A 20,181-nucleotide genomic window follows, 5' to 3' on the forward strand; every position below is an offset into this window, starting at 1 on the left:
TTCATGGACTTCCATCTGAAGATCCTTTTCAGTTCTTAACTGAATTCTTGCAGATCTGTGATACTGTTAAGAATAATGGAGTAGATCCTGAAGTCTACAGGCTCATGCTTTTCCCTTTTGCTGTAAGAGACAGAGCTAGAATATGGTTGGACTCTCAACCCAAAGACAGCCTGAACTCTTGGGATAAGCTGGTCACGGCTTTCTTAGCCAAGTTCTTTCCTCCTCAAAAGCTGAGCAAGCTTAGAGCGGATGTTCAAACCTTCAGACAGAAAGAAGGTGAATCCCTCTATGAAGCTTGGGAAAGATACAAGCAGCTGACCAAAAAGTGTCCTTCTGACATGCTTTCAGAATGGACCATCCTGGATATATTCTATGATGGTTTATCTGAGTTATCAAAGATGTCATTGGATACTTCTGCAGGTGGATCCATTCACCTAAAGAAAACGCCTGCAGAAGCTCAAGAACTCATTGACATGGTTGCCAATAACCAGTTCATGTACACTTCTGAGAGGAATCCTGTGAGTAATGGGACGCCTATGAAGAAGGGAGTTCTTGAAATTGATACTCTGAATGCCATATTAGCTCAGAATAAAATATTGACTCAGCAAGTCAATATGATTTCTCAGAGTCTGAATGGAATGCAAGCTGCATCCAACAGTACTCAAGAGGCATCTTCTGAGGAAGAAGCTTATGATCCTGAGAACCCTGCAATAGCAGAGTTAAAATACATGGGTGAACCATATGGAAATACCTACAATCCATCATGGATAAATCACCCAAATCTCTCATGGAAGGATCAAAAGCCTCAACAAGGCTTTAATAATGGTGGAAGAAACAGGTTTAGCAATAGCAAGCCTTTTCCATCATTCACTCAGCAACAGACAGAGAATTCTGAGCAGAATCCATCTAGCTTAGCAAATTTAGTCTCTGATCTATCTAAGGCCACTGTGAGTTTCATGAATGAAACAAAGTCTTCCATTAGAAATTTGGAAGCACAAGTGGGCCAGCTGAGTAAAAGGATCACTGAAATCCCTCCTAGTACTCTCCCAAGCAATACAGAAGAGAATCCAAAAGGAGAGTGCAAGGCCATTGAATTAATTACCATGGCCGAACCCACAAGAGAGGAGAAGGACGTGAATCCCAAGGAGGAAGACCTCCTGGGACGTCCAGTGATCAATAAGGAGCTTCCTTCTGAGGAACCTAAGGAATCTGAGACTCATCTAGAGACCATAGAGATTCCATTGAACCTCCTTATGCCATTCATGAGCTCTGATGAGTATTCCTCTTCTGAAGAGAATGAGGATGTTACTGAAGAGCAAGCTGCCAAGTTCCTTGGTGCAATCATGAAGCTAAATGCCAAATTATTTGGTATTGAAACTTGGGAAGATGAACCTCCCTTGTTCACCAATGAACTAAGTGATCTGAATCAACTGACATTGCCTCAGAAGAGACAGGATCCTGGAAAGTTCATAATACCTTGTACCATAGGCACCATGATCTTTAAGGCTCTGTGTGACCTTGGTTCAGGAATAAACCTCATGCCCCTCTCTGTAATAGAGAAACTGGGAATCTATGGGGTGCAAGCTACTAAAATCTCATTAGAGATGGCAGACAATTCAAGAAAACAGGCTTATGGACAAGTAGAGGACGTGTTAGTAAAGGTTGAAGGCCTTTACATCCCTGCTGATTTCATAGTCCTAGACACTGGAAAGGAAGAGGATGAATCCATCATCCTAGGAAGGCCTTTCCTAGCCACAGCAAGAGCTGTGATTGATGTGGACAAAGGAGAATTGATCCTTCAATTAAATAAGGACAACCTTGTATTTACAACTCAAGGATCTCTCTCTGCATCCATGGAGAGGAAGCAGAAAAAGCTTCTCTCAAAGCAAAATCAACCAAAGCCCCCACAGTCAAACTCTAAGTTTGGTGTTGGGAGGCCACAACCAAACTCTAAGTTTGGTGTCAAACCCCCATATCCAAACTCTAAGTTTGGTGTTGGGAGGTCTCAACAAAGCTTTGCACATCTGTGAGGCTCCATGAGAGCCCACTGTCAAGCTATTGACATTAAAGAAGCGTTTGTTGGGAGGCAACCCAATTTTTATCTAATTTTATTTTTGTTTTTCATGTTTTCTTAGGTTCATGATCATGTGGAGTCACAAAATAAACGAAAAATTTAGAAACAGAATCAAAAACAGCGGAAGAAAAATCACACCCTGGAGGAAGCATCTGTCTGGCGTTCAACGCCAGAACAGAGCATGGTTCTGGCGTTGAACGCCCAAAATGGGCAGCATCTGGGCGCTGAACGCCAGAATTGCACCCTGGAGAAGAGCTGGCACTGAACGCCCAGAACAAGCATGGTTCTAGCGTTCAACGCCAGAAATGGGCAACAAATGGGCGTTGAACGCCCAAAATGGGCACCAACCTGGTGCTGAACGCCCAGAGTTGTGTGCAAGGGCATTTTACATGCCTAATTTGGTGCAAGGTTGTAAATCCTTGAATACCTCAGGATCTGTGGACCCCACAAGATCATCTCAGGATCTGTGGACCCCACAGGATCCCCACCTACCTCCACTCACTCTCTTCTCTCTTCTCAATCATCCTCTATTCCCAATAAACACTCTTCCCCAAAACCCTTCACATATCACCTCCATCCCTCTTCCCTATTAACCCTTCACCACTCACATCCACCCACTCTTCCCCATAAACCTACCCAATAAACTCCACCTACCTTCAAAATTCAAAATCTCTTTCCCACCCAATCCCACCCATATGGCCGTATACACACATCCCTCCATCTCCTCCATATCTTCTTCTTCTTCTTCTATTCTTTCTTCTTTTGCTCGAGGGCGAGCAACATTCTAAGTTTGGTGTGGTAAAAGCATAGCTTTTTTTGTTTTTCTATAACCATTAATGGCACCTCAAGAAAGAGGAAACGGAAGACAAATGCTTCCACCTCTGAGCCATGGGAGATGGAAAGATTCATCTCACAAGCCCATCACTAAGAAAAGGATGGAGCAAACAAGAGAGCACATTCATGGATCTCAACAGGCACATGAAGAAGCTCACCATCAAGAAATCCCTGAGATACCTCAAGGGATGCACCTTCCTCCACAAAACTATTGGGAGCAAATCAACACCTCCCTAGGAGAATTAAGTTCCAACATGGGACAACTAAGGGTGGAACATCAAGAGCACTCCATCATCCTTCATGAAATAAGAGAAGATAAAAAAGCAATGAGGGAGGAGCAACAAAGACAAGGAAGAGACATAGAAGAGCTCAAGGACATCATTGGTTCCTCAAGAAGGAAACGCCACCATCACTAAGGTGGACTCATTCCTTGTTCTTATTCTCTGTTTTTCGTTTTCTCTATGTTAAGTGCTTATCTATGTTTGTGTCTTCATTACATGATCATTAGTAGTTAGTAACTATGTCTTAAAGTTATGAATGTCCTATGAATCCATCACTTCTCTTAAATGAAAAATGTTTTAATTCAAAAGAACAAGAAGTACATGAGTTTTGAATTTATCCTTGAACTTAGCTTAATTATATTGATGTGGTGACAATGCTTCTTGTTTTCTGAATGTATGCTTGAACAGTGCATATGTCTTTTGAAGTTGTTGTTTAAGAATGTTAAATATGTTGGCTCTTGAAAGAATGATGACAAGGAGACATGTTATTTGATAATCTGAAAAATCATAAAAATGATTCTTGAAGTAAGAAAAAGCAGCAAAGAACAAAGCTTGCAGAAAAAAAATAGGCGAAAAAAAATTAGAAAGAAAAAGAAAAAGCAAGCAGAAAAAGCCAAAAGCTCTTAAAACCAAGAGGCAAGAGCAAAAAGCTAATAATCCTTAAAACCAAAAGGCAAGGGTAAATAAAAAGGATCCCAAGGCTTTGAGCATCAGTGGATAGGAGGGCCTAAAGAAATACAATCCTGGCCTAAGCGGCTAAACCAAGCTGTCCCTAACCACGTGCTTGTGGCGTGTAGGTGTCAAGTGAAAATTTGAGACTGAGCGGTTAAAGTCAAGGTCCAAAGCAAAAGAAGAGTGTGATTAAGAACCCTGGACACCTCTAATTGGGGACTTTAGCAAAGCTGAGTCACAATCTGAAAAGGTTCACCCAATTATGTGTCTGTGGCATTTATGTATCCGGTGGTAATACTGGAAAACAAAGTGCTTAGGGCCACGGCCAAGACTCATAAAGAAGATGTGTTCAAGAATCATCATACTGAACTAGGAGAATCAATAACACTATCTGAACTCTAAGTTCCTATAGATGCCAATCATTCTGAACCTCAATGGATAAAGTGAGATGCCAAAACTATTCAAGAGGCAAAAAGCTACAAGTCCCGCTCATCTGATTAAAGCTATGTTTCATTGATAGTTTGGAATTTATAGTATATTCTCTTATTTTTATCCTATTTGATTTTCAATTGCTTGGGGACAAGCAACAATTTAAGTTTGGTGTTGTGATGAGCGGATAATTTATACGCTTTTTGGCATTGTTTTTAGTATGTTTTAGTAGGATCTAGTTACTTTTAGGGATGTTTTCATTATTTTTTATGTTAAATTCACATTTCTGGACTTTACTATGAGTTTGTGTGTTTTTCTGTGATTTCAGGTATTTTCTGGCTGAAATTGAGGGACTTGAGCAAAAATCAAATTCAGAGGTTGAAGAAGGACTGCTGATGCTGTTGGATTCTGACCTCCCTGCACTCAAAATGGATTTTCTTGAGCTACAGAACTCCAAATGGTGCGCTTCTAATTGCGTTGGAAAGTAGACATCCAGGGATTTCTAGAAATATATAATAGTCTATACTTTGCCCGAGTTTAGATGACGCAAACTGGCGTTCAACGCCAGCTCTCTGCCCAATTCTGGTGTCCAGCGCCAGAAACAAGTTGCAAAGTGGAGTTCAACGCCCAAACTGGCACAAAAGCTGGCGTTCAACTCCAAGAAGGACCTCTACACGTGCAACACTCAAGCTCATCCCAAGCACACACCAAGTGGGCCCCGTAAGTGGATTTATGCATCAATTACTTACTTTTGTAAACCCTAGTAGCTAGTTTATTATAAATAGGACTTTTTACTATTGTATTAGACATCTTTGGATTATCTTTTGATCCTTTGATCATCTTTGGACGCCTGGTTCTTAGATCAGAGGGGCTGGCCATTCGGCCATGCCTGGACCTTTCACTTATATATTTTCAAACGGTAGAGTTTCTCCACTCCATAGATTAAGGTGTGGAGCTCTGCTGTTCCTCAAAGATTAATGCAAAGTACTACTGTTTTTCTATTCAATTCATCTTATTTCGCTTCTAAGATATTCATTCGCACTTCAACCTGAATGTGATGAACGTGACAATCATCATCATTCCCTATGAACGCGTGCCTGACAACCACTTCCGTTCTACCTTAGATTGAATGAGTATCTCTTAGATCTCTTAACCAGAATCTTCGTGGTGTAAGCTAGATTGATGGCGGCATTCATGAGAATCCGAAAAGTCTAAACCTTGTCTGTGGTATTCCGAGTAGGATTCTGGGATTGAATGACTGTGACGAGCTTCAAACTCGCGATTGCTGGGCGTAGTGACAGACGCAAAAGGAGGGTGAATCCTATTCCAGCATGATCGGGAACCTCAGATGATTAGCCATGCCATGACAGGGCATCTTGGACCATTTTCACAAGAGGAGGGGATGTAGCCACTGACAACGGTGATGCCCTTGCATAAAGCCAGCCATAGAAAGGAGTAAGACTGATTGGATGAAGACAGCGGGAAAGCAGAGATTCAGAGGAACGAAAGCATCTCTACAAGCTTATCTGAAATTCTCACCAATAAATTACATAAGTGTTTCTATCCCTATTTTCTATTTAATTAATATTATTTTCGAAAACTCCATAATCAATTATTATCCGCCTGACTGAGATTTACAAGGTGACCACAGCTTGCTTCATACCAACAATCTCCGTGGGATCGACCCTTACTCACGTAAGGTTTATTACTTGGACGACCCAGTGCACTTGCTGGTTAGTTGTATCGAAGTTGTGACAAATTATGAATTGAGATCAGAGCACCAAGTTTTTGGAGCCATTACCAGAGATCACAATTTCGTGCACCACTTTACATATTACTTTCTTTTTCCCTTTTCAGGATGGCCACCAAGAAAGGTAAAGAGAAAGCTACTCCCAAACCACCAGCAAGAAAAGGAACTAAAAGAACAATAGCCACAGAGCCATCTTCAACAGCAGTAAAGCTCTCAACAAAACGAATCAAGAGGATCATCAAGGTCGATGAAAAAGAAAAAGCTTTTCCAGCAAAGGACACTGCGCGGTTCACTAACCGCTACTGTGAGCAGATGTTCCCCATCCTGACTGAGAAAAACTATAACAATGAGTATCTACTCATCCTCCCGACCAACATTGTTGAATTTGTTGAGCCGTGAATTGAACGAAGACATTGGGGATTCCTACGGAGACAACCACGGCAGGTTAATCTTTCATGGGTAGTTGAATTCTACTCCAATTTTCACATGCCAACTTTGCCATCTATCTATGTCCGTCAGAAGTAAGTCCCTATAACAGAAGAGGCCATTCAGCGAGCTTTAGATCTTCTCCCTGCTCCAGAAGGATTGGACGCATTCCAAGAAGCCTCATTCAAACGCCAGACATACCAATTTGACTGGGACGCTGTTCTCAGTGTTATAGCACAACCTGGCAGCAGATGGATCTATGGATACCATCGATCTCGACCTAAGAGCATATTGGCTTCAGCACTCACCTTGGAGGCTCGCGTATGGGCACAGATCATGTCCCATTACGTCTTTTCGAACACTCACGAGTCCTCCTTCACTGCAAACATGGCTGTTCTACTCTGGTGTATCCTTACAGACCAGCACCTCAATTTACCAAGACACATTCGGCATGCTATGGGACATATACAGATTGCGGGCAACCTACCTTTTCTCGCCTTGGTTTCAGATCTAGTCTCAGCAGCCGGAGTCTTCTACAGAGCTGGGGACACCAAGGCCATGATTCCATGAGAAGATCAATACGTCTCTAACGGGAAGTATATCAGACCTCGAGCAGCCATTATCAACCGGAGCACAGAACCAGTAGAAGATATCCCTTCTCCTACCACATCACAAGCACCTTCAACAAACTAACTGCTCCATCAGATACTTGAGAGGCTAGACCGGCTTGACCGGAAAGGAAAGCAAAGGGAGCGCCGTAACAAGCGCCGATTCACATACCTCAAGGAGCTGCTTGTTGGTAACCACCCACCTAAAGAAGACCCAGACACCCCGGACTCCACTTCATTTACAGCACAGGGAGCCATGACGGTCCCAATTATGGAGATGCTGCTACCAGCCCCCTTTGTTCCTGACTAATGGCACTGAGGACAGTGCCAAACTTTAAGTGTGGGGAGGTCGGTGCCAGTTTCAGAGTGACGCCACATGATGTCATTGTATTGTTAGAAAACACAAATAGTATTCTTCAACAAGCTTGGGCTATAATTGACTGTGTGCACGAACACATTCAAGAACTGAGCATATGAAGGACAATCACAGTTTGCTGGAGGTGAGGAGAGTTGGATGAGAAAGGATTTGGATGGTGGTGGTTGCGGTGGTGAAAAATTGGGGAGCCAGGATAGGTTAGGTTAGATTAAGAGGATTAATTTAAAAATTTTAAAAAAAAATTAGGATTGTAGTTTTGTAAACTAAAATTAATCTTTTATGGGTACAATTTTTTTTAGGTAAATTTATCAGCGTTATGAATATTCGTATAAAAAAATAGTAACTTACTCATTATTAAATTTGAATATTATATAGAGATGTTTTAAATGGTTACTCATACATGATATAACCATAAAAAATTTTAAGAAGATAGAAGTATAAAATTGTCATAATTTTTATAAAGGTAAACTATTATTTTGGTCCCATACGTTTGGGGTGAATTCTATTTTAGTCCCCAACGTTTAAACTATTCTATTTAAATCCAAAAAAGTTTTGATTTGCATCAATCAAGTCCTTCCGTTAAGTGGGTGTCAAATTATTGACGCCGTGTCCGACGTGGCAAAGTTGGTAGTTTGGCTGTAGTTAACAATTGGAATTGGAAGCACGAAAAAAAAAAAGAAAAAGAAATAAAATCCGGTCCAGTAAGTAAACCCTAATCCCCAAAGTTGATGTTCTTCGTCTGCTGAGAATGGCTAGCCAGTCGTCCTCCCAAGGTTCGCATAGCAGCACCAAGAGTCGTGGGAGAAGGAGGACTTGCTTCTGTGGAGAGAGACCGGTATTGTGGACGTCATCTACAGTGGAGAACCCAGGAAGAAGATTCTGGGGCTGCGTCAACTATCAGGTGAGTCTCTTCTTTTCTGTCTCTTGTTTGAAAATAACATTGGGTGTTAGTGTTTGGAGGATCTGAAGTGTTTGGTGTGTTCGTGTTGGTGTGTTCGTGTTGGTTTGGTTGAGAACAGATAGGAGATGGATGCGATTATTTTACTTGGGCAGAGCCTGAAGGACAAGATCCACAAATTCAAAGACTGAAGAACAAAGCGAGCTCGTTGAAAGAAGAACTGCAGAAAGCTGAAAGGAAATTTGCATTGGCACTTGGTGTTGGAATTCTTGGATGGACAATGGCTGGGCTGCTGCTATGTGATCGACTTAATTGAGATTTAAGGGGTTAGCATTTTGTTTTGTTTGCTTTTCTGTTGTTGTCCCTAGTTTGTAGGGAATGTCAATTGTTTAGGGATTGAAAAAATTGACATACAGTTGGGTGATAACAGTGATGTAAAGAGAATGAAATTTTTTGGAGGCTGTATGTGTAAAGGCATTTGCTGTAAACATTGTAAGGTTTTTGAGTGAAATGAATAGCAATGAGTTCCTGTATTTTGACATACATTATTTGGCTCTGTACAAGTTTATTTTAGTTTGATCTACTAATAAATACAAGGCTTAATTTGCCAATTCACATAACTTTGCTGCTGAAAATTCATGTAAATCATTAGATAATTGAGAAGTCTTAAAGTAGCTTCTCTTAACCATAACAATATCCAAACAAGCCTTAAATATAACCATGAAAAGGTAACAACACAAAAGAGATCAACATGACAGTAGTAGTCTTAAAGTAGGGTGTCTAAAGTATCACAGGGACATTAGCTCTTGGTCATTGACAGATTCATTACAAAACAGATGGTAAACATTAAAATCTACTATGTTCTTCATCCCAATGCCTTCCAGGCCCTAGGTGGTGTTTTTGCCATGAACTTCAGGGTCCTCCTTGATGGGCTAGTGACTGTTGCTGTTGATGGTCATCTAGCTCTCTTGGAGGATGTCTGTGACTCCTGGCTCCCTCCAACTTGTGTACTGCTCTTCCTCTTTGGATGAAGTCTTGTTGCTGGTTGTGTTGTTGTCTTGGCAAGGATCTTGTTGGATTTTGGAGTCCTAGTTGTGCCAGCCCCTTTCTTAGCTTGTGCAGTTGCATTCTGCTATAAACAGTAACAACAAATTGGGTTAATTGGACAGTATCAACATTCACATGTAAGGAATTGTAATCAAATTGACAATAACAACTTTACCTTTTTTGCTGAGGCCTCCATCTTACATTTTCTAGGGTAGGTTCTTTTGTTGTGACCAAGTGCAAACAATATGAATATTTTTGTTATTGTCCAGTCCTGGATAACTTAGACAGTGGTCCATTGTTGCGTGGCTCATCACCAGTCTTGTTCCTGCTCAGTTTTGGGTGCCCTATTGGTTTCCTAAACACTGGTGGCAGCACATCATCATTCTCAGTCCGGGACCAGAGATTTGGTCCATTCAGTGGGTAGATTACATGTTGATAGCAGTCCACGTAGGTCACTTTCCTATAACACTTGTTCACATAGTTCTTAACATCTAGACACATTTTCCTAATGCAACTCATGGCATGCTCACAAGGGTAACCTGTTAGTTGAAATTTTTTACAGGAGCACTCATGTAAGTTTAAGTCCACAACAAACTTGGCTCTATTACCCTGACTGCTAGACACTTCATACTTGTCCCTACCAGCATATATGGCCAACCACTCCCCACCCTTATCAAACTCTCTTTCAATTTTCTTGTTTATTTTTGGCAAAATTTCTCCAGCATATGTAACTATACTTTGTCTGTTATCAGACCACCTATTCATTAGATAAACCCTAATATCTTCTAGCATAGACACAATGGGTTTCTCTCTAGCCTCTACAATAACAGAGTTAAAACACTCACACATGTTGTTAACAAGTGTATCAACTCTAGGAAAATAATTAAACCTGGACTTGCTCCAATACTTGGCAGGGATCTCCATGAGATGATTATAAGCTCCTTGATCAACCTGCTGAATCTCCTTCATCCTCCTCTCCTAGTCCTGGACATATGTTGCCTTTGCAGCCTTCCACATCATCATCTTTAGCTGAACACCTGGGAACCTTTTTCTGAAGTTGCTATATAAGTGCCTGACACAAAACCTGTGGTCTATGCCAGGCAGCAACTCATCAAAGGTTGGGATCAATCCCTTTGAAGCAGAATTTAAAAACATCACCAGTCAATAACAGCACAACATGAATTAAAGACAGAATTAATTATACAAGTTTAGGTTGAGAGTTACCTTTTGTTGGTCGCTCATGAATGTACACCATCTGATCTTATCAACTCCCAAATCATCACACAGATTCAACAAAAACCATCTCCACGAGTCTTTCGTCTCTGCTTCAACAACAGCATAGGCAATTGGCAGAATCTGATCATTGGGGTCCCATCCAATGGCTGTTAGAAGTTGACCCCCATATGGAGTCTTGATGAAGCATCCATCAAGGCCGATCATGGGTCTGCACACCATGAAACTCCGTTTACAAGCATCCAAGCAGATATAGATCCTCTGAAATCGTGGTCTCATGTCCGTACCAGGAGTTGGTGTCTCTAGCTCAAATTCAGGAGGTCTTTCCACTTGTATCTGAACAGTGGAACCCGGATTAGACCTCAGTAACTCCGCAGCAAGTCATGAATCCTCCTATATTACTCTCCATAGGTACCATTAATTTCATCCAGGGCTTGCTGCTTCACTCTGGCAGCTTTGGTCATTGTGAGATCCACATTCCACTTGCTATGAGCCTTCTTTATCAAACTTCTCAACTTGATTTTCGGGTTTTCACAGATCTTCTTCATAAAAGCCTTACTTAGCCACTGAGAACTCATTATACCAATCTTGGTTGCCTTAGAGCATGTGTGTTTTTTGTAACAGCTGGTCAGTTGCCATGTATCCTCTCTCTTCATCTTATGGCAGTAAGCAAACCACTTGCAACCTTCTTTGCAAACAGCTTTGCACCTATGGCTATCACACTTTGAGAACCATATTCCTCTGCCACTGTGCACAGCATAGCTCGTTACACATTCCTATCTACGTACATTGTCCCAACCTCCTATTTATACTCCTTCATATTCTTCAAATTCTTATACAACAGGTACCTCCTCAACAAGGGATCCCCTTCATCATCACTTACAGGGACATCCCACAACCCCTCACTCTCATACCCATCATCCTCATCCCTTAATCCAGCAGCCACCACTTGCTCCTTACCCTTATTAACACTGCCACTGTGCTCTCCTTGTTCTCTCTCAGTTGGAACACTCTGTTTCGGCCTTTGGAGATCTTTTGTAGTTGTGACTTCAACATCATACAAACCCCTATCACCATTATGATCATCATCGCTGTCATCAAATGCAACCTCCAGATCAGTATCTCCAGAGCTATTTTCATTCCATTGTTCATCATTGTCCCCCTTATCATCATTTTCTGGCCGGTAGTCATCATCCTCAGATTCATCATCACCTGAAAAATCTGACCTCTCTAGCCTCTCTTCATCACCATCCTCCAGCACATCATTCTGGGCTTTTGTCACCACCTTGGGCTTCTTACCCACCTTGGCCTGAGCAAGTGATTGGGCCTTGTGCAACACAATTGGACCAGGCCCAATAGTGTCTGCAGTGGGTGCAGCAGCCTCACCACCATCTATGTCTTCAACTTCCTCAATAGTGCAGCCTTTCCTAGTAGTAGCAGCATCTTTGTGAACAACAAAAAGCTCCACCATGTTGTTCCTCATTCCAATTCTAGCCATGTCCATGGCATCCTTGTCTGTGTGAAGCATCCTCAACCCTACATATGTTTCATCTTTCAGAGACTTATACCACATTGCAGCGATGTTCTCTACCACATATCCCTGTTCGAGCACTATCTCCATAGCCTCGAACCTACTCCACCTATCTTCATCACAGTAGTCCACTATCGAAGTCTCACCCCCCACATAGTGTAAAGGTTCACCATCAAACCCAAACTTTCCCATGGTGTATCTTGACACTAAAATAACTCATTTTTCGAACAATCTGTTACACAAACACAATACACTTCATAAAATTCTCACATTGACCAACAACAACAGAAATGCATAAATAAAATCACTAGGACAAAATAAAACCTTCCAAAACAGAACAAGAAACGAATATGAAACTATAAAACAAAACAATCACACATCAACATACATCATTACATATCAACACGCATTAAGATGAAAACCAAATGGGTTCAGAAGATTTGATAACGGAATACCTGATACGATCTTCTTCCGGAAAGCAAGGGTTTCAAACTCACTGCTGTTGTGGACCTTTAACGTTACTGAACGACAATGTCACTTCTCTGGCTGCGAATCGCAAGACTTCAGTGACGAGCGACAGGGTTTGTGGCTTTTCCTTTGCGTTTCGTGCTTCACAAGAAGAAGAAGAAGAAGAAGAAGAAGAAGAAGAAGAGTCAGGGTAAGCAGCATGCGTTATGTCCAAAGGCGGGAAGGCTTACACGTCTAGTAACCACTATCACCTCTTCCTTGCCACGTCGGACACGGCGTCAATAATTTGACACCCACTTAACGGAAGGACTTGATTGATGCAAATCAAAACTTTTTTGGATTTAAATAGAACAGTTTAAACGTTGGGGACTAAAATAGAATTCACCCCAAACGTAGGGGACCAAAATAATAGTTTACCCTTTTTATAAAAAGTATGAAAGAATGGCGCTAAACTTGTCTGGATGAAAGACATAATATACATGGGCTTAGTAAAGATTTTAGAATTTAGTGGCGTACAAAAAATAACGAAAATGATAGAAGTGAATCAAGTTAAGTGATTTCGACAATTATATTGATGAAAATAATGATAATATGATATTTGGATATTATATTAGTTTTTTTTAAATATTATGTTGTCTGTTTTAGACTTTTAGTATAATGTCAGCCTATTTAATCAGGTTTTCGACTTTGATACTTATTAAATTTGTCTATTTTAATTTTAGTCTATTGGCAAAATTCTTCTGACATTATTTTACTTATTTATTTAATTGAATATGATCCTTGTGCTTCTTTTAAATTTTAGCAAGTGTATATAGATTTATCAAATTAATCATGATAAATAAAAAAGAAACTACCTACAAATTAATCTATACTTTGACATTGCCTTTTTTATCAATAAAAATAAAAGTTCTGAAAATTGAATGAATTATCGAACCAGTAAAACAAGAAATTTAAAAATTCAATTATGTCGAGTTAAACCAAATATAATAAATAATATATTCATATATAAAATATTTTTTTTTTGAACTGATCAACTTCAACTTTTTCATGCCCAACGAGGGCAAGAGAACCTAAAGGCTATAATATAAACTAAGAGATTCATCAAAAGCAATGTAAATACGCAATGCAATTGTTAATTTTTTTTCTCTATACTTGAATATCACAAGCATTACACCAGAGAGGAGATTTTTTCAAGGGTGTTGAGGAATTTACACATAGATCTAACCTATTTTGAAAGCTCATTTCGGTCATCTTTAACAACACAGGGAGAGGGAAACACACCCCCATTTCTATGCAGCGTTTATGCCTCGGCTTAATTCTATTCTCTAAGCTAAATGAGAAATACTGTGGAAACTCCTTCAGCTCCTTCAAATCTCTCCCCATCTCCACCACAAAGTAATTGTATTTCGGCTCCAGATTATTCTTAATACTGTAGCAAAACAGTGGAGGAAATCTTCGAAACATGGTAGTTGCATCGCGTCGAGAAAACCCGATATTCTCGAAGTAATCTATTCGGGGTATAAGCTTTTCTTGGACACTACATGATAGCAAATCAGTGTGCCTACTTACCTCTTCTATGCCAATACTTTGGAGGTAGTAAAGTGTAGGACGGAGTTGGTTATTGACACTGCAAACGAGCAACCTCGGGCGGCGATGTATGACCCTTTTAATATCCGAGCCTTTTACATGAGCCTCGCGGAGAAGGAAGGTAAAGACGGGTATGATGTCCGAGACGTGGGTGGTCAAAACATCCGGGCACATGCCAACTATGCGTCGAAACTCGGTCGTGGTGAAGTCCATGGACATAATGTATTCCACTGTAGATTTAATGTCATCGAGGGAGGCAGTGATCAACTTCGGATGATTTTCGATAACTGAGAAAGAGTCTAGACCTATAGACTCTAAATAAAGGACCATTTTCTGGAAACTAGTATCAGGGTTAGGAGGAAGGCTTTTCTTGGGAGGTATGGTTTTCTTTGGAAATCCAAAACCGGCATCAGCATTGGGAGCTAGGCTTTTCTTTGGACAACCAAATCCGGGATCGGGGTTGGGAGATAGGCTTTGCTTTGGACATCGCCACTTTACAACCTGCAGAAGGAAAAGAGCAAGAAAATTCAAGCTCATGTTAACAAACCCAAGGGGCTATGTTGTTATTTCTTAACACACCAACCTCAACCCAAGACTCCTTTTTTTAATTAAAAAAAAAGATTTGGGTTGAGAACAATATACATTTCAGAAGATCAAGCAGTACCTACCCATACGTCTAATAGACCTGCCAAGCCAAGACCTCCTAGTAGCAGCACCCATGTTTGAGTGATAACCTGCGGAATTTCGAGTGAGAAAAGAAATATGTGCTTATCAAATGGCAAGTGAAAAACACAAAATATAAAACATCAGTCTCACCTCGTTCTCAGATATAACCCAGAAGGAATTCGGATTTCTCGGTCATACCAATCATTTATAGTCTAAAAAGGAAAACAACAGCAAAATCAAGGTTATTTGCTCCGAGCAGGCTAGTAAAGTGTAAAACTCAGATAACAAAAGTTATTACCTGAGTATATCCTGTTAAAAACGGGCCAGACATCAACATGCCCGCAATTGATTTAGCAACATCCTCAATAGTCCAATGGAAATTTCCTGCTCAGACACAAGATTGATGCAGAAACCTCATTAGATCAGAAACATTCATGTGCCACAGTGTAGTACTAGCTTGTTTTACTAAGCCAGTAACTTTTACCTAAGTTGGATACAGTCTTCCAACCACCTAAATTATGCTTGGCATGCACACTTAAATTTCATTGAATCTTGTCTTTAATAGCTATATCCTACTTTTGGCAATTATGTTAATCGGCGATGTGTTGTTACATGTTAAATGTTAAGTTATAACACATTTTAATTATTAATGCATACAATTCAACAATAGATATACGAAGAAAAAAAGAAAAAGAGAAAGAAAAGAAAAAGTGAGAAACAAACTCATGGATATTCTTGATTGTTTTAGTTAATATATCACCTCTAGAATACTACCAACAAATTATAATTCTACTGATGTTTTTCCTTTTCTATTGATATACGGAGATGATCAATAACGGGAGCATTCCCTGTTGTTGTCACTTAACATGTTCAGATTAACTTAGAAATAACAATGTAAACATACTTGTTACTGTCATCATACCTAGGGATGAAGAAACTCAACAATAAGGAAAATGTTGCGAACAATACTAGCAACATTTCAACAGAATACTATTAAACTGAAATGTAATACCAGAAGCAGCGGCACCACAAACTACACCCCAAACCAACGGAGGCCAAGTGACAGATTTTGTAAATTGAACTTGAATCTTCCATTTATTCTGCACAACATAAATAGAAAGGATAAGTACAAAAGCAGTTTCATAATGTTAACTACCAAGTACACCTAAATAAAGCAATAAATTTTCAGCGGCCAAAAACTTTCGAGTTAGAACTTTATAAACACATTCAAAACTTAAATTCGTTTTCAACATGTTCAACTACATTTTCAAGGATGTATGAATGGCAGCCTAATACACGAGGCTCCCATCAGACTGTGACCTCAAGATTACAAGACCACCGCACAGAGGCAATTACCTTATTGTTGCATCATAGTTCACCATCCACATGAGGATCCAGCCACAAAAGTAGAAAAAGTTTCAAATAGCTTTCAAGATTGTTAAAAATCATATATACCTTTGGGTAAAGAGTTTTTCACAGTCATCCAATAAAATTCATGCGTTTTAGATGACTTTTTAAGCAGTGTGTTTGGAAATAGTTACTTTTGATGGTGTGGCAATAGACAAATACAAAATTCGATATTATATAAAACTATTTTAAGTTGTAGGTGCATGAAAATTAAATTCTTGGTGAAATATATGTGGTATTGTGGTCAGATTTGGAAGATTTTGTCAACAACAGCATCAAGAATCAGAAATTTTGTCTAGAACAACTATACTTGCCTTTCATTCATTCTTGAACTCCTTGTTCTCAAATTTCAGTAAGTGAATGAAATTGTGGTGCTAATCATCCTTTATTATTTAAATCAAATTGAGATAATTGTGTGCATCCATAATGAAAATTTAACCCAAATTTCCAACCATCACAACTCTACAAAGAAGACACAAATCGGTTAACTCACTGAATCTTGAGCAGCTCCTTTAATACCAAGAAGCTGATTGATGCTTGAACCATCTTTCAATGGCGCCTTATCCGGTGCCTGAAACCATGAAGCTACAAGCACAAAAAGAAAACATTAAAAAAAAAAAAACAAAATTGAACATCATTTGATTCATAAAAAACTAAGCCTAAGCAAATTACCACATTTTACATAAGAACACTAAAAAGAGTACTTTGAAATTTGAAAACCCAATGTTTTGCTTTTTCAACAACCAAGAAAACCAGAAAGTGTGTGGTGAGTCAACCTACTGGTGAATGAGAAAGGAAGTGAAGGCACCCTTGTTCTTGTGCATGAGATTGTTGTTGTTCTTGGTGGAACTGAAACCATGTTGAGAGAAAGCGAAGCCATTTTTTTTAGGAAGATAGGAGCTTGTAACTCTGAAACTGAGGAAGAAGCTTGAAGGTTCGACACCCAGAACACTATAGATTCAAGTGGTGTGTTCTATGCTGTAAGCAAGGTTCTGAAAACTGGACCGGTCATCAAACCGCTCTAGTCACTGGTTCACTGGTTTACTGGTCCAACCGGTCTAACCGTGGTTCAACCGGAAAAACCGTTCCATGATAAAATAATAAATAAATTATAAATAAACATCATAAAATATCTTTCAAATTTAAAACCCTACACAAACTATCAGTCTATCACCAACTAAATGTAATTAATTAATCATCAAAATATGCAAAATTAACATCATTATACTTCCATTAAAAATAATGGGATTGAATTGCAGTGCACAAGTTAAAGATAGACAATATTGCCTTAAAGTAATTGAGTCAAAAAGTAAAACAAAACAGGCCCTTTTAATTCTTTTATGCTTGTAGGCTTCAATACAATCATTACCATACAGAGGAATTTTCTTGAAGGAATTTATGGCAACCAAAATAGGCCCTGCTTTTGTCTGAATTGTACAAGATATGATTAACAAGGTTAAATATTGTAGTTAATCAGACCAAAAAAGAACATTTCCCAGTTGTCTCACTGAGTCCAGCCAAATGGAACAAACATCATTGTGTACTAGCATAATTCTAGATCAGACTCAGTTCCAGAAGATGTTATTATCTTCACCAGCTCCCAATTCCCATTTGAAACTTGAAGCCAACACTGAACCTTTTGAAATAACGAACTTCAGAAGTAAGGGAAAGAAATAGAAAATTCTAAACTATCCATGTCTTACTAATAATGAGAACAGAAAAGCTCAATCTCTTGAACTCAATAATTACATCAGTTATCCAACTAAATAATTGCATCACAGTTATCATAAACTGATTTCAAAGCCTAGAAGCAGAGTGAAATTAAAATCATGAAGCATATAATAAATCAAAAGATCACCAATTGCAATTTTTTAATAAGAACAGAAGTTAAGAACAATGAAAAATGAAGAAAGATTAACATTTTTCAACCCAATTTTAACAAAGCTCATCACAATGATTAACAACAACAACAAAAAACACTGAAGGAACAGTGAATCAGTAACATGGGCAGTGCAAATTTAAAATTTAAAAGTTATCAATTTAAAATCTATCATCAAATACAATCAGTGAGCAAAGCCAATCAACCAAGCACTGACTGAGCATTCTGTTATGATTCTGTTACTGGAAAGCAACAAATTCAAGTTACAGCAACATATTTAACAAATCTTAGTAAAGTCCCGATTTACAGCAACATTTAGATCAGCAACAAGGCAAAATTTATTGATTAGAAATTCAGCAACATGCAAAAATACAGGGAGAAGGGAAATTTGGAAAAGAGAGAACAGGGAAGCGATGGTTCAGGGACTCACCAACGGTTGAAGGCGAGTCGGCAACCACCCCACAGAAGGCGACGAAGCAAGAGACAACCCCACGAGTTGCTTCTGCCGCCGGCGACGAGACAGACGAACCACGAGATGCCAGTGACCGAGACGAGACTCGAGTGACACTGGGAGGCAGAATCGAGCAGAGACAACCACGGACAACGAGCAGTAACCAACGCGCACAGCTCGAGCACTCACTGGCGGAGGGAGGCGCGAGCAGCCGAGCACAGAGGAGAGAGGGGAGATGCGAGCACACGAAGCGGAGGATCCGGCGAGAGGCCCGAGACCACGAAGACGGTAGTTCTTGAGTGCGACGGACGGCGGCAGCAGTCTCTCACTCCGACAGACGGCGACAACGATTGGTGGAGGCTGCTTGCTTTCTTTGGTGGAGGCTAGGGCATTTGCTGAAGCAAGGAGTTGGAGAAGGAGGGATAAGTGGATAACGCGTGCAATCTTTTCCCTTTCAAGAAAGGAAACGACGTCGTTTTTGTAAATCGGCCGGCTTCCGGTTCAATCCGATCAGCTGGTTACCGGCCGATTCAGCGGTTCTTGAACGATTTTAGATTTTACGATTTTACACATTAGATCGGACCGTTTTCTTTGTCGGTCTCCGGTTGAATCGGTTCGACCGATCAGTTCAGTCCAGTTTTCAAACATTGGCTGTAAGTGATAAAGTTTTTGTTTTTTTTTTTCTTTATTTATTTATTTTAGGTAGACATTAAACAAAGTTTTAATGAAAGGGTAAGGTACTTTGAAGTCTACGAGATTTGTGATGTTCATGCTTACGTGGCATCATTTGATTGCTTTGTTTGCATTATTTTGATCAAATTATTTTGTTCGGTTCAATAATAGAAATCGTTGTTCCAAAAACTAGAAGTGAACCGCTGAATTGGCCAAGAACCGGCTAGTCGAACCAGACCAGAACTCCGTTGAATTTATAGTAAACGACGTCGTTTCGTCTGTTTAACGGAAGAAAAAAAGAATTGTACGCGTTTCACTGTTAAATTTTGTGCTGAAAAGTGAAAACATTGTGGACCTTGTTAAAATTGGATTAAAAGCCTTGTTAATCTTTGTTAGAACAGGTTAATTTTTGTGCCGACCTTGTTAAAATTATGTTGAAAATTTTGTTAATCTTAGTTAAATCTTGTTAATTTTTGTTAAAGCTTTTAATTTTTGTGCAAACATAAATTGAGTTCTGTTAATAGAAGACTATGAAGCACGGACACTTCGTTGAGTTGCCGTGTCCGCGTGTCGGACACATTTCACACACGACACCCACCGACACTCGTCCGACACGCGTATCTGCTGTGTCTAACTGTGTCTTGATAAAAAATAAAAAATTTATCTCCAGACATACCTAGACACACCTAAATATCATCACATGTCAGCGTGTCCTGTCTTATTCTTAACATATATTTTTAAAATAAATTTAGATATAGTATATATTATTATTTATTAAAATAAAAAATATTTTAAATATTTGATATAATTAAAATAAGATATTAAAAATAATTAAAAATTTTAATTTATATTTTAATATCAATAAAATATCAAAATATCATTACGATTTATC

General features: G+C 39.4%; 2 protein-coding genes and 1 non-coding gene across 3 annotated transcripts; all 3 read right to left on the reverse strand.

Moving 5' to 3' along the window:
- Positions 1-236: 236 nt before the first annotated feature.
- Positions 237-344, reverse strand: LOC112768371 (small nucleolar RNA R71). The gene has a single exon (XR_003185807.1). It is a non-coding gene; the product is annotated as a small nucleolar RNA R71 (small nucleolar RNA).
- Positions 345-9,653: 9,309 nt separating this feature from the next.
- Positions 9,654-10,364, reverse strand: LOC114925646 (uncharacterized). Its single transcript, XM_029294287.1, has one exon. It carries the CDS (start codon positions 10,362-10,364, stop codon positions 9,654-9,656), a length of 711 nt encoding a protein of 236 aa, XP_029150120.1.
- Positions 10,365-13,756: 3,392 nt separating this feature from the next.
- LOC112766339 (protein SEEDLING LETHAL 1, chloroplastic-like) lies at positions 13,757-19,070 on the reverse strand. Its single transcript, XM_072223033.1, is given in 9 exon segments — positions 13,757-14,715; positions 14,883-14,948; positions 15,031-15,047; positions 15,050-15,092; positions 15,179-15,264; positions 15,893-15,980; positions 16,781-16,872; positions 17,068-17,923; positions 18,597-19,070. Coding segments are annotated over 8 exon segments (1,434 nt in total). The 5' UTR covers positions 17,168-17,923; positions 18,597-19,070; the 3' UTR covers positions 13,757-13,773.
- Positions 19,071-20,181: the final 1,111 nt, after the last annotated feature.

This window comes from Arachis hypogaea, chromosome 17 (assembly GCF_003086295.3).
Source record: "Arachis hypogaea cultivar Tifrunner chromosome 17, arahy.Tifrunner.gnm2.J5K5, whole genome shotgun sequence".
NCBI classification, from domain to species: Eukaryota; Viridiplantae; Streptophyta; class Magnoliopsida; order Fabales; family Fabaceae; genus Arachis; species Arachis hypogaea.

Coding starts and splice junctions, on each gene's coding strand:
- LOC114925646 (XM_029294287.1), bottom strand. CDS start 10,364: ATGAAGGAGATTCAGCAGGTTGATCAAGGAGCTTATAATCATCTCATG.